General features: G+C 38.3%; 1 protein-coding gene across 3 annotated transcripts; it reads left to right on the top strand.

Annotated features, from left to right (window-relative positions):
• The first annotated feature begins 221 nt into the window (after positions 1–221).
• LOC112710901 (kinesin-like protein KIN-14U) lies at positions 222–4235 on the top strand. Of its 3 annotated transcripts, XM_025763358.3 has the most exons (11): positions 340–452; positions 765–1025; positions 1117–1200; positions 1294–1455; positions 1562–1668; positions 1779–1963; positions 2071–2235; positions 2331–2549; positions 2761–2798; positions 3089–3216; positions 3300–4235. In XM_025763358.3, the coding sequence occupies exons 2-11, from the start codon at positions 866–868 to the stop codon at positions 3912–3914; spliced, it is 1863 nt and encodes a 620-aa protein (XP_025619143.1). In that variant the 5' UTR covers positions 340–452; positions 765–865; the 3' UTR covers positions 3915–4235. The 3 variants fall into 3 exon arrangements, with proteins under 3 accessions (XP_025619142.1, XP_025619144.1, XP_025619143.1); XM_025763357.3 differs by having other exon boundaries at positions 222–1025; XM_025763359.3 differs by having other exon boundaries at positions 252–1025; positions 1294–1468.
• Positions 4236–15052: the final 10817 nt, after the last annotated feature.

Below are 15052 nucleotides of genomic sequence, written 5' to 3'. Positions count from 1 at the left end.
TTATCTATTAATTATATTTGAGTATAACAATATAAAAATATTTATTTATTTATTTATTATATAAAAATATTTTTAAAAAAAAAAATTTATTTTTTTAAAATTTTTATTTTTACTATTAAAAATTTATTAAATATATTAAAAAAATCTTTCTTCATTAAAAAAATCTTTTTATTTATCAAGATAATGAGGTCAAACAAACACGTAGTACTACCAGCTCCTACTATATAATAATTGTTGTCCAAGTACATGACTTTTTTCTTTTTCTTTCCGCACTCCTAATCAGGGTCGTTGAGAGTGTTCAATCATTGAAACTAACTTCTCCAACCTCCTCTCCTCTCTATTTTCTTTCCCACCTTCCTAAGATTTCAAAGCCCTTGAAAAGAAAAAAGAAAACATTATCCAAAATTATTTTCAGTCTTCCCTTCGGGATTCCTGACATACACGCTTCCCTAGTAAGTAGTGAAAATTTTTAAATATATATTAAAAAGTTAAATTTTATTTATTTTTATAAAAAATTTTAACTAAATTCTATTTAATTGTATTTTCGTCTCTGTGCATTACGTGAATCATGGAAAATGTTTTTCCTGCATTATCATAGCTTCATCATAACGCATGTTGTTGATGGGGTTCTCTTTACATCACTCTAGGTCCAGGGGATAAGGATTTTCAATTCGTTAAGATCTAGAAGGTTCTATTTGGCATAATAATAATTAATAAGTGTGCTAATTAAGTTCCCTCCATCTTTTTTAACACACTCTTTTCAGCCATTAATTGTGGTTGCAATAACATTCTAAATTTCTAATACCGCCAAAAGAAGAGAGAGAGAGAGAGAGAGAGAGAGAGAAGAACAGATCTCCTTTTAGAAATGGTGGAGGAACAGATTCTGATGCGTCCAGAGAACGCTGCTAATTTGAGTCCGGATTCCGTCGCTGAGTTCCCCGTTTCGCCGCCGGTTTACACTGACGTCGTTGTGGTGCCTGAGCAAGAAAAGGACGTGCTTCAGAATTTGATCTCCAATTTAGAAAGTAATTGAATAAAGTTGAATCGTTTTCCTTTTTATTAAATTTTTGTTATGTAAACTAATTTTATTTTATTCGAGTTGGATTGGATGTTTAGGTGAAATTAAGCAGCTGAGGATTAAGCAGAGAACGTGGGATGAAAAGCGGAGAGGGGCTTTGAGAAGGATATTAGACATTAAAGGTAGCACGCTAATAATAGTAGATTGAGTAAATAATAGTATATTAGAACATTTTTTTAGACATTAATGTTGAAGAAGTTGATTTTTCTATGCAGGGAGCATTAGAGTATTTTGTAGGATTAGACCATTTCTGCTGGCAGAGAAGAGAAGAGGTTCTGAACCAGTTTCGGCTGGATCGGAGAGAATTTGGATGAAGTTTGGAGGGAGGAAGAAAGATTTTGAGTTTGATAAGGTCTTCTGTCAAGAAGCAAGTCAAGGCTAGTATTAAATGTCAGTGCATTTTGCCAAATTTGGTTATTCATTATGCTTCCAAGTTTTACTGAAGTTAGGCTATGGTATGTTTCGAAATTGAACCCTTTGCAGAAAGTGTTTTTGTTGAGGTTGAGCCAATTCTGAGATCGGCAATGGATGGCCACAATGTGTGTGTTTTTGCTTATGGTCAAACAGGCACAGGAAAAACATTCACAATGGTTAGTTAAAATTTTGTTACCATATTATATATGTATGTCTAACGTTCAAAACCATTGGGTATGGCAGCATCGTTAATGGATGTTGGTGGCGTGTAATAATTTTCTTTTAGGATGGTTCAAATGAGCAGCCTGGAATTATTCCGCGAGCTCTTGAAGAGCTCTTTCGTCAATCATCTGTGGATAATTCATCTTCTTTTACCTTTTCAATGAGCATGTTGGAAGTTTACATGGGCAATCTCAGGGATCTGCTGGCTCCAAGGCTGTGTAATAAAGCATATGAACCTATGTCAAAATGGTAACATTTTTTAGTTTTAAGCTCAAAGTGAGGTTGAATTCAATAAGGCTGGGTTTGGTAATTATCTCATGACAAAAGAACTTTGACTCACTTGGCCCTTTTTACAGCAATCTCAACATCCAAACAGATCCAAAGGGGTTTATTGAAGTTGAGGGTCTCTCTGAAGTGCCGATTTCAGATTATGCTAAAGCCAGATGGTGGTACAACAAGGGAAAAAGGTTCAGATCCACATCATGGACAAACGTCAATGAAGCGTCAAGCAGGTCACACTGGTGGGTTATAGGTTTTCATAGATACTCCAAGCTATTTCCAATTCGGTTTCTCAGCTTGATAGTTACGTTATCTGTTTAGCTTCATATATATCTAGCTTGACAAGGATAAACATTTTTCGCCATGGGGATGGTTTGGAAGCTAGAAGGGAAGTAAGTAGACTGTGGATGGTTGATCTTGGAGGCAGTGAACGGCTGCTTAAAACCGGAGCCAAAGGGCTAACAATGGACGAGGGCCGAGCCATTAATCTTTCCCTTTCTGCTTTAGCTGATGTCATTGCAGCTTTGAAGAGGAAGAGGTGCCATGTGCCTTACAGGCAAGTATTCTGCTGGTGATGATTTTTTCATGTTTAACTATGTCACTTTTGCTGCTTACATGTGATATTTGCCTGAAAGAGCTACCTGCTACTGAGATGAGTCCCTTTGACTGCAAAAGTTGTTCTTTTCTGACACTCCAATTGTTGTTTCTTTATATGCAATCAAAGTATCATGTAGCTAATAATTTTTATGCTACTACTTTGTCTGCAGAAATAGCAAGCTGACTCAAATATTAAAAGATTCCCTTGGTATGACTCATACTGCTTTCTTCCCTAAATTGCTTGTATCCACTACAAACTTTTATGCAAGGCATATTGATAATTTTTCTTGTATCAACTACGAACTCATAAAGATTGAAATATTTGCTTACACATTTAAATATCTAACTACATCTGATTTTCAATTTCTTTCTTATACTGTTAACATCTGTTTGAAACGTGCATATTCATACGCAGTCTTGATTTGTGTTTCGACCCTATCTTTTACATGTCTATAGAAGAAAATTAATACACTTACACTTCATAACCAAATACTTCAGGTGATGGCTCAAAGGTCTTGATGCTTGTGCATATAAGCCCATCTGAAGAAGATATTTGTGAGACAATTTGTTCCTTGAACTTTGCAAAGAGGGCAAGAGCAGTAGAGTCTTGCAAAGAAGTACCAATGGTATACCTGCTGACAGTTGTACTGAAGGATGTTCCAAAGTCAAATCCGTTTGAAAATTTGCTAACTGTGTGCATGTACTGTAGGAATTGAAGAAGCAGAAGGAGAAGAACATTATGGAGCTCGAGGAAGACATTAGGGAAGCCATAGAACAACGTCAAAATTTAGGGGATCAAATACAGAAGGTTGAGTTCAGGTTAACTGAGAGTAGAAAGCTCTTCTCAACTACATATAGTCTTCCGGAAAATGACAGCATGGAAACCTTTACTACGTCCAAAGATGATGTCAAAGAGGTTATTGAAACTCCCAAAGCATCTAAGAAGACTATTCAAAGAAACTTCTCTAGTTCAGTGCCTCGATTCATGAATCCAACGATTGCTAGTCGCCAAAGGCAAAGTGTTTCCGAACGAGAACTCAGTACTAGATCAAAGATTTTAAGATCGGCAGTCACTAGAAACTCAATCCAGTTTCCTTGTTCCCAATCATTAAGCCATTCAGATCTCCGCATCAAAGCAATGCTACGAAGTTCAAATGCAAAGTCTCAATATGCTAAAACAAATACAGTCCTTGCAGAAAAGCCCAAGTGCAATGAATCAGAACAAAAAATCATTAATCCTCAGGGCAAGATGATTACATCAACAGATCCAAATTTGAGAGTTACATTGTGCCGTCATAGAAGAAGAATGTCTGATCTCGTTTAAGGGTGAAAAGACATAATGGTTGCTGGATTTTTTTTTTATAAATGTTTGAAGTGATTGCTTTTGCTTGCTTAACTCAACTTGTGTCTATAACAAATTGAGAGTACAGGTGTGTTTCTAGGGTGGTTTTGTCTAGGGAATCTGTTAGTTGTTCATCATGGTATTTTTGTGCTTATGAGTTTGACGATCCTATTAACTTGTTTATGTGGTTTTGTAACCCATATGAGGGATTCTTTGGTCCAGAAGTGTTTTGTACCAACGAATCCGTAAAGAAGTTAACTTTTTTGTGGAGTTTGAGAGTTAATAGTAATATGATTGATTTAAGATACGATCTACACATAATGAATCCTATTGTAACTATCTATTTTTAGATTCTTATCTTATGAAATTTATTAAGTAAATCTTTTTTTTAAACTTATATTATAAAATTATCAATAAAAATTTATTAATATTTAAATTTCACTTATTATAAAGCTTTATTTTTTTAGCAATATCTTATTTTTTAAATTACGGAAAGGATATTAAATTTGTTTATTTAATTTCGGGGCTTTTTGAAAGTGAGCATATATCCTTTTATTGTTTTTCCTCCATAGACCTTGATATATCCTTTCTATTCTAATATGAAAAATTAATTTGTTCTACTAAGTGGAAGCAAAAATACATAGAAATCTTTTGATAAACTATTAAAAAAGTATTTAATAAGGAAGGGCATAGACATGTTTATTATGGAGTGTTATGTTTTGTAAAATATATTTATTATGGAGTGTTATGTTTTGTAAAATAAATAAAAAATGTCAAGTGCACACTAAAAATTAATTACCAAATATATTATTATGTACATGTATTTGTGTATTTTATATATATATATTTATGTATAAATATATCTATTACTTAACTTATTTTTAATATATATTTTATATTTTAATATGTATTTTATATGTATAATTGATCTTTTGTGTATATTTAATATGGTTGTTATAAAAAAAAATAGTGATGCTTTTATGACGATTATTGAGGAGTCTAGGTAGAGGGGTTTTTTATTTTAATAAATAAAATAAATATAATAATTATCGAAATAAATAATTTAAAAAATATTTATCGATTTAAATTCTCTAGTCTTATCTCGTTTACAGTGTAAATGAGATGACATTTGATGTATCTCGTTTATACTGTAAACGAGATAAGACACGTCAACATGACTTGTGGTTACCCCGTTTACACTGTAAACGAGATACGTGAAATGTCATCTCGTTTACATTGTAAACGAGATAGAAGAAGATAAATTTTCAACTGTTATAAAAGGATGTATAATCCTTGGTGTTCTCCACACACGTTTCGTATCCTTTCTCTGTCTCGTTTTTCTGACAAAAACAAGGAATCAATGGCCGGTAACCTTCCTTACATAGTTGTGCTTGTTTATCCCAATTGTCATATGAGAAATGGCGACAATGGAGTGACATTTGAATGTGAGGATCTAATATTATTTCGCACTCAGCGTGTGAATACGTTGTCGGAATTGAAGAGTTTGATAATGAGCAAGCTCGGTGGTACATAAGTGAGGGAGATCGAAAGGGTGGGGTATAGGTTGCTGGCACCCATGGGCAATGGAGTCTTCCGGTTTCGACTATTCCAACTTCAAGGGGACAAGCATGTGCGATTGATGTTCGACATCCATGGGAGGATCATGGTGGAGCAGGTAATGGAGCTTTTCGCCGAGGTGGGACATAGTGGTCGTGGTGGTTCTGTACACTCAACCTATGTACAGGATGACCGACCTCTTGCAGCACTGCCCATTCATGTTGCCATTCCAGTAGATGAGGCAGAGGAGGGCGAGGAGGAGTCAAACGATGATTACGTGGCCGATAGTGCGGACAGTAATTTGTCCGATGGTGGCGATGAGGATGAGTTTGTTCCGGAGACACCTGGCCAGACTGTGCCGCGCCATGTCCTGCCTCCATTTCACCCAATTCCTGCACTATCGGTAGTGCCAAGCCACTATCACAGTCTGGATTTGGACGCCATACATGAGAGGACTCCGTTTCTTGACACGGGTGAAGAGGATTTCAACCTAGATGGCGGGATAGAGTTTTGGGTCGGCCACAGGTTCAGAAGCCGAGAGGCAGTACTTTAAGGTGTGAAGAACTATAGTATTTGCAAGAGTGCTGAGTACCGGGTGATCAAATCGGACGGTTACAGTACCATGTGAAGTGCCGTCAAGCTGACAATGGGTGTCAATGTGGCCTTTGTGTGGCCCTTCGGAAGAACCTCAGATACTGGTAAGTTCAACTTTAATTGTGCTTTTGATTACTTCTGTATGATATATTAAGTAGGTTTCAGATATGCCTGTAATAATACTGTTTTGTTGTGTTCAGGGAGGTTCGGCAGGTTGGTGGAGCACACAGTTGTCTGGCACCCACCATGAGGCAAGACCATCATCAGTTAGACAGTAATCTCTCATCTGCAGGGTTATATACCGTTGATACAGTTGAACCCCTCTATCAGTATTCCGATTTTGCAAGGTGCGGTCCAGGCAAGCTGTCACTTTAAACCCTCCTACAGAAAGGTATGGATGGAAAAAAAAGGCAATTGCACAGATCTACAGGGATTGGGAAGAGTCATACAACAAGGTGCCGAAGCTGCTTCAGGCACTGTAGAGCTGTTTTCCTGGAACGATTTGTGACCTACGCGTCAAACCGTTCTACGATGGACACCTCCTGGTACGCGAGTGTAACATGCTCGACAAATTTTTTTGGGCTTTCCCATCATGTGTCGAGGCCTTCAAGCATTGCAAGCCGTTTGTATCTGTGGATGGTACGCATTTGTATGGCAGGTACGGTGGAGTGTTGCTTATTGTGGTGGCGCAAGACAGGAACAGCAACATCCTGCCTATTGCTTTTGCCATTGTCGAGTCTGAGAGCATCGAGTCATGGTCGTTTTTTCTTACTAATTTGAGACATCACATCACCCACAAGACGGCCTGCTAGTTATCTCTGACAGATCGCAGGCTATGAAGGCCACACTAAGCGTCGATGATAGTGGTTGGCATCCCCTAAGAGCCTTTCTTGCTTACTGCATCAGGCACATGGCTGCGAATTTTATGACTTGATTCAAGTCAGCCGAGGGCAAGAGATACCTCATAAACGCTACTTACAGTTCAAGCAAGGCTGGGTATGAGTGGTACATGGATATCTTGAGAGGAGTCTCCTCGGTGACAGCAAACTGGACGGGTCATTTCAAAAAGGAGATTTGGCTACAACATTGCGAGAGTGGGCGGCGGTTTGGTCATATGACCTCAAATCTGTCCGAGTGCATCAATGCAGTTTTGAAGGGGACACGTTACTTGCCGATTTCAGCCATTGTGCACATCACGTACGGAAGACTGCAGAAGTTGTTTGTGACGAAGGACAGGGAGGCGCATTCACAGTTGGTAGAGGAAATCGCTTCTCCCAGACACTCTTGGCCGCCATTGATAAAAATAGAGAAGGCTTCCCGAAGATGCGTGTCACTCATTGTGATAGGTGGGCCTCTGTGTTTGTTGTGGAGGAGCTAGAGCCGTTTGAGGGATGGTCGCAAGGCTCCATCCGTGTTCGGCTATCAGTCGGTGCGTGTGATTATGGATTATTCCAGTCTCTCCACTATCCGTACCGCCACACACTTGCCGGGTGTGCCGCTGCTAGCATTGAGTGGGCCCCATATGTGCATCCAGTCTACAGGCAGGAAGCTGTGTTCAAGGTGTACAAGATGGAGTTTCCACCTATCCCTGACGAGTCGCTGTGGGCGGAGTGGCATGGGACGATGCTGCGTCCTAACCCAGTCATGCGTTGGAAGTCGACTGGAAGGCCCGTGTCCACCAAATTCCGGAATGATATGGATGAGGTCAAGCAACATGAGAAGCGGTGTGGCCTCTATAGGCAAGCCAGTCATACTAGAAGAGGATGTCCTAATCAACCCATGGGAGATGCCTAGGTCGTACAGTGCTCCTAGGGTTGATGTAGTTTATTTCTGTTGGTGTTTTTTTATTGGAAAGGTAACATGTTAGTTTTATATTTTGCGAACTGCTTGTATTGTGATATTCTATGTTTTAGTTATGTTGGAGATGTAATATTTTAACTTTGATTGTAATATTTTATGTTTTACTAATACTTTATGACAATTCTATAATTTTCGTAACCATGAAAATAAGGTAAATGACAACATTCATAAGAAACGAGCTCATTGATAAACCCCAATTTTGTGGTTTATCTCGTGCTGAATTTAGGGGATTTTATAAGCTTTTTTCACATTTATTCAATAAAATAGCATGCTTTTGTAATTCTTCCTAATTTTTGCTTAAGAATGAAAACATGCTTTTTAGACCTTTAAATTGCTAATTTTAATTCACTTTAATTCCATTCGATGCCTTGATATGTTTGTTGAGTGATTTCAAGCTTATAAGGCAAGGATTGGATGGAAGAAGTGAAGGAAAAAGCATGCAAAGTGGAGAATTCATGAAGAAATGAGCATTTGGAGAATTCAAGGCCACGCGCACGCGTCATTTACGCGTACGCGTGAGGAGGAATTTGCAAGGCGACATGCACGCGTCAGCCACGTGCACGCGTGACAAGTGTCATGTGACCGCATTAAAGTAAATACGCTGGGGGAGATTTTTGAGCCATCCAGACCCAAATCCAACTCATTTCTGAAACTATTTGATGCAGAATTCAAGAGAGAACAAGAGGGGAGCAATTAGATAGTTGGTGCACGAAATTACACTTCGCACAACTGAACCAGCAAGTGTACTGGGTCGTCCAAAAAATACCTGAGTGAGTCAGGGTCGATCCCATGAGGATTGTGATTTGAAGCAAGCTATGGTTATCTTGTAGATCTTAGTCAGACAGATAGAAAGGTTGGTTGATTGTTTAAAACGCATAAAAGGAAAATAAAGAAAACGTTACTGATGAGCGGATATTTTATACGCTTTTTGGAGGTATTTTCATAGAGTTTTTAGTAGGGTCTAGCTATTTTTATTATATTTTTATTAGTTTTTATGCAAAAATTACATTTCTGGACTTTACTATGAGTTTGTGTGTTTTCTGTGATTTCAGGTATTTTCTGCCTGAAATTGAGGGACCTGAGCAAAAATCTGATTCAGAGGCTGAAAAAGGACTGCAGATGCTGTTGGATTCTGACCTCTCTGCACTCGAAATGGATTTTCTGGAGCTATAGAAACCCAATTGGCACGCTCTCAATTGCGACAAAGTGTGATTCACGTTTGAGAGCTCCAAGTAATAAACCTTATGTGAGTAAGGGTCGTCCAAGTAATAAACCTTACGTGAGTAAGGGTCGATCCCACGAAGATTGTCGGTATGAAGCAAGCTATGGTCATCTTGTAAATCTCAGTTAGGCGGATTCAAATGGTTATAATGGTTTTCGAATATAAAGATAAATAAAGCATAAAATAGAGATAGAGATACTTATGTAATTCATTGGTGGGAATTTCAGATAAGCGCATGAAGATACTGTGTTCCTTCTGAATCTCTGCTTTCATGCTGCTTTCATCCAGTCATTCTTACTCCCTTCCATGGCAAGCTGTATGTTCGGGTTTTACCGGCGTAAATGGTTACCTCCCGTCCTCTCAGTGAAAATAGTCCAAATGCGCTGTCACCACACGGCTAATCATCTGTCGGTTCTTGATCATGTTGGAATAGGATCCAATGATCCTTTTGCGTCTGTCACTACGCCCAACACTCGCGACTTTGAAGCTCGTCACAGTCATCCCATCTCAGATCCTACTCGGAATACCACAGACAAGGTTTATACTTTCCGGATATTAGGAATGGCCGCCAATAATTCTAGCTTATACCACGAAGATTCTGATTAAGGAATCCAAGAGATACACACTCTAGCTCTCGCTTGTAGAACGGAAGTGGTTGTCAGGCACGCATTCATAAGGACATATGATGATGAGTGTCACGGATCATCACATCCATCAGGTTGAAGTACGAGTGATATCTTAGAACAAGAATAAGTTTGAATTGAATAGAAGAACAATAGCAATTGCATTAATACTTGAGGTACAGCAGAGCTCTACACCTTAATCTATGGTGTGTAGAAACTCCACCGTTGAAAGTACATAAGTGATGGTCCAAGCATGGCCGAATGGCCAGCCCCTATGAAGGTATAAAATCGCATACACTGATTAAAGATCCATCCAAAGACTAATGGTCTAAAAGACACCTAATACAATAGTAAAAAGTTCTATTTATACTAAACTAGTTACTAGGATTTACAGAAATAAGTCTTAGTGCAGAAATTCACTTCTAGGGCCCACTTTGGTGTGTGCTTGGACTGAGCTTGAGCTTTACACGTGCAGAGGCTTCTCTTGGGGTTAAACGCCAAGTTGTAACGTGTTTTTGGCATTTAACTCTGGTTTGTGACGTGTTTCTGGCGTTTTACTCCAGAATGCAGCATGGAGCTGGCGTTGAACACTAGTTTGCGTCATCTAAACTCAAATAAAGTATGAACTATTATATATTTTTGGAAAGCCCTGGATGTCTAATTTCCATCACAATTGAGAGAGTGCCATTTGGAGTTCTGTAGCTCCAGAAAATTCATTTCGAGTGCAGGGAGGTCAGAATCCAATAGCATGAGCAGTCCTTTTTCAGCTTGAATCAGATTTTTGCTCAGGTCCCTCAATTTTAGCCAGAAAATATCTGAAATCATAGAAAAATACACAAACTCATAGTAAAGTTTAGAAATATGAATTTTGTATAAAAACTAATAAAAACATCCCTAAAAGTAGCTAGATCCTACTAAAAACTACCTAAAAATAATGCTAAAAAGCGTATAAATTATCCGCTCATCATTAAATGCCCAAACTGGCACAAAAACTGGAGTTAAACACCCGAAATAGCCTCTACACGTGAAAGCTTCATTGCTCAGCCCAAATACACACCAAGTGGGCCCCGGAAGTGGATTTCTGCATTATCTATCTTAGCTTACTCATTTTCTGTAAACCTAGGTTACTAGTTGAGTATAAAACTACTTTTAGAGATTCATTCAGTACCTCATGACATTTTACATCTAAATTTGTATCTTCTACGGCATGAGTCTCTAAACCCCATGGTTGGTGGTGAGGAGCTTTGCTGTGTCTCGATGAATTAATGTAATTATTTCTGTTTTCTATTCAATCATGCTTATTTCTATTCTAAGATATTCATTCGCACTTCAACATGATGAAGGTGATGATCCATGACACTCATAACCATTCTCAACCTATGAATGTGTGCCTGACAACCACTTCCGTTCTACCTTAGATTGAATGTATATCTCTTGGGTTCCTGGTTTGCGAGTTTGATTGCCTTTCCTAACAACAGAGCATTCAAATCCGTGAGATCAGAGTCTTCGTGGTATAAGCTAGAATCAATTTGCAGCATTCCTGAGATTCGGAAAGTCTAAACCTTGTCTGTGGTATTCCGAGTAGGATCCGGGAAGGGATGACTGTGACGAGCTTCAAACTCATGAATGCTGGGCGCAGTGACAGTGTGCAAAAGGATCAACAGATCCTATTCCAACATTTGTGAGAACCGACAGATGATTAGCCATGTTCATGGACCATTTTCACTGAGAGGACGGATGGTAGCCATTGACAATGGTGATCCACCAACATACAGCTTGCCATGGAAGGAACCTTGCATGCGTGAAGAACAAGACAGTAGGAAAGCAGAGATTTAGAAGACAAAGCACCTCCAAAACTCCAACCTATTCTCCATTACTGCATAACAAGTATTTATTTCATGCTCTTTTACTTTTCACAATTAAAACTAAGAACCATTATTGATATCCTGACTAAGAGTTACAAGATAACAATATATCTTGCTGATAGGCAAAATTGTGACTTATACTTTTCACAACTCGAACAATTCCTAGCAATAGCTCCAAAAACTTGGTGCACAATACTATGGTTCACACACATTCTTCACAACTTCACACAACTAACTAGCAAGTGCACTGTGTCGTCCAAGTAATAAACCTTACGTGAGTAAGGGTCGATCCCATGGAGATTATTGGTATGAAGCAAGCTATGGTCATCTTGTAAATCTCAGTCAGGTGGATTCTAATGGTTATAATGGTTTTTGAATATAAAGATAAATAAAGCATAAAATAAAGATAGATATACTTATGTAATTCATTGGTGGGAATTTCAGATAAGCGCATGAAGATACTGTGTTCCTTCTGAATCTCTGCTTTTCTACTGCTTTCATCCAATCATTCTTACTCCTTTCCATGGCAAGCTGTATGTTGGGGGATCACCGTTGTCAATGGCTACCGTCCGTCCTCTCAGTGAAAATGGTGGATCGGGCCATCACGATCCATAGCATCATGATTGGAGAGGAAGTAGAAGTTCATGAAGTCATCTCTCTAGAACTCTACAAAGTAGCCGAAAAGCCCTCCACCTTGGCAAGGCTAGCTTTTCCTTATTTCATTTGCCATCTATGCAACTTAGCTGGAGTTGTCATAGAAGGAGACTTCCTCATTGAAGAGAACAAGTCCATCACTAAGAAGAGGATGGAGCAAACAAGAGAGCCCATTTATGGATCTCAAGAGATGCATGAGGAAGCTCATCATCAAGAAATCCCTGAGATGCCTCAAGGGATGCATTTTCCTCTAAACAACTATTGGAAACAACTCAACGCTTCTCTAGAAGGATTGAGTCATAACATGAACCAATTATGGGTGGAACACCAAGAGCACTCTATCATTCTCAATGAGATTAGAGAAGATCAAAGAGCTATGAGGGAGGAGCAACAAAGGCAAGGAAGAGACATAGAGGAGCTCAAGAACACCATTGGTCCTTTAAGAAGAAGGCGCCACCCTCACTAAGGTGGACTCATTCCTTAACTTCCTTGTTCTTATCTCTCTGTTTTTTGATTTTATGCTTTATGTTTGTCTATGTTTTGAGTCTTTACTACATGAGCATTAGTATTTAGTAACTATGTCTTAAGGCTATGAATAATTCCATGAATCCTTCACCTTTCTTAAATGAAAAATGTTTCTAATACAAAAGAACAAGAAGTACATGAGTTTCAAATTCATCCTTGAAATTGGTTTAATTATATTGATTTGGTGACAATACTTTTTGTTTTCTGAATGAATGCTTGAACAGCGCATATTTTTGATCTTGTTGTTTATGAATGTTAAAATTGTTGGCTCTTGAAAGAATGATGAAAAAGAGAAATGTTATTGATGATCTGAAAAATCATAAAATTGATTCTTGAAGCTAGAAAAAGTAGTGAAGAACAAAGCTTGCCATAAAAAAGAAGTGGCGAAAAAAATTTTAAAAAAAGAAAAAGAAAAAGCAAGCAGAAAAAGCCAATAGCCCTTAAAACCAAAAGACAAGGGTAAAAAAGGATCCAAGGCTTTGAGCATCAATGGATAAGAGGGCCCAAGGAAATAAAATCCAGGCCTAAGCGGCTAAATCAAGCTGTCCCTAACCATGTGCTTGTGTCATGAAGGTCCAAGTGAAAAGCTTGAGACTGAGTGGTTAAAGTCGTGATCCAAAGCAAAAAGAGTGTGCTTAAGAGCTTTGGACACCTCTAACTGGGGACTTTAGCAAAGCTAAGTCACAATCTGAAAAGGTTCACCCAGTCATTTGTCTGTGGCATTTATGTATCTGGTGGTAATACTGGAAAACAAAGTGCTTAGGGCCACGACCAAGACTCATAAAAGTAGCTGTGTTCAAGAATCAACATACTTAACTAGGAGAATCAATAACACTATCTGAATTCTGAGTTCCTATGGATGCCAATCATTCTAAACTTCTAAGGATAAAGTGAGATGCCAAAACTGTTCAGAAGCAAAAAGCTACAAGTCCCACTCATCTAATTAGAACTAATATTCATTGATATTTTGGAATTTATAGTATATTCTCTTCTTTTTATCCTATTTGATTTTTAGTTGCTTGGGGACAAGCAACAATTTAAGTTTGGTGTTGTGATGAGCGGATAATTTATACGCTTTTTGGCATTGTTTTTAGGTAGTTTTTAGTAGGATCTAGCTACTTTTAGGGATGTTTTTATTAGTTTTTATTCAAAATTCACATTTCTGGACTTTAGTATGAGTTTGTGTGTTTTTTTCTGATTTCAGGTATTTTCTGGCTGAAATTGAGGGACCTGAGCAAAAATCTGATAGGAGGCTGAAAAAGGACTACAGATGCTATTGGATTCTGACCTCCCTGCACTCGAAATAGATTTTTTGGAGCTACAAAACTCCAAATGGTGCACTCTCAATTTCGTTAGAAATTAGACATCCAGGGATTTTCAGAAATATATAATAGTCCATACTTTATTCGAGTTTAGACGATGCAAACTGGCGTTCAACTCGAGTTCCATGCTGCATTCTGGAGTAAAACGCCAGAAACACGTCACAAACCAGAGTTAAATGCCAAAAACACATTACAACTTGGCGTTTAACTCCAAGAGAAGCCTCTGCACGTGTAAAGCTCAAGCTCAGCCCAAGCACACATCAAGTGGGCCCCAAAAGTGGATTTCTACATCAATTACTTATCTTTGTAACCCTAGTAGCTAGTTTAGGATAAATAGAACTTTTTACTATTGTATTGGGGGTCTTATTCCCTATTTTCATATTCACATGCTATTTAGGGAGGCTGGCCATTTGGTCATGCCTAGACCTTGTTCTTATGTATTTTCAATGGTGGAGTTTCTACACACCATAGATTAAGGTGTAGAGCTCTGCTGTACCTCGAGTATTAATGCAAAGTACTATTGTTCTTCTATTCAATTCACGCTTATTCTTATTCTAAGATATCCATTCGCACCCAAGAACCTGATGAATGTGATGATTATGTGACGCTCATCACCATTCTCACTTATGAACGTATGCCTGACAACCACTTTCGTTCTACATGCAAATAAGCTTGAATGAATATCTCTTGGATTCCTTAATCAGAATCTTCGTGGTATAAGCTAGAATCCATTGGCAGCATTCTTGAGAATTCAGAAAGTTTAAACCTTGTCTATGGTATTCCGAGTAGGATTCAGGGATTGAATGACTGTGACGAGATTCAAACTCGCGACTGTAAGGCATGGTGACAACGTAAAAGGATAGTAAAACCTATTCTTACATTATTGAGAACCGACAGA

The sequence above is a fragment of the Arachis hypogaea genome, chromosome 9, assembly GCF_003086295.3.
Source record: "Arachis hypogaea cultivar Tifrunner chromosome 9, arahy.Tifrunner.gnm2.J5K5, whole genome shotgun sequence".
In the NCBI taxonomy this organism is placed as follows: Eukaryota; Viridiplantae; Streptophyta; class Magnoliopsida; order Fabales; family Fabaceae; genus Arachis; species Arachis hypogaea.
Note: the sequence above shows the minus strand (reverse complement) of the source record. Positions and strands in the feature narration are given on the sequence as shown.

Excerpts from the sequence above, each read along its gene's own strand:
- LOC112710901 (XM_025763357.3), top strand. The coding sequence starts at position 866 with ATGGTGGAGGAACAGATTCTGATGCGTCCAGAGAACGCTGCTAATTTG. Across the intron at positions 1,201-1,293 it reads AAGGATATTAGACATTAAAG|GGAGCATTAGAGTATTTTGT; the intron begins GTAGCACGCTAA and ends TTTTCTATGCAG. Across the intron at positions 3,217-3,299 it reads CTTGCAAAGAAGTACCAATG|GAATTGAAGAAGCAGAAGGA; the intron begins GTATACCTGCTG and ends CATGTACTGTAG.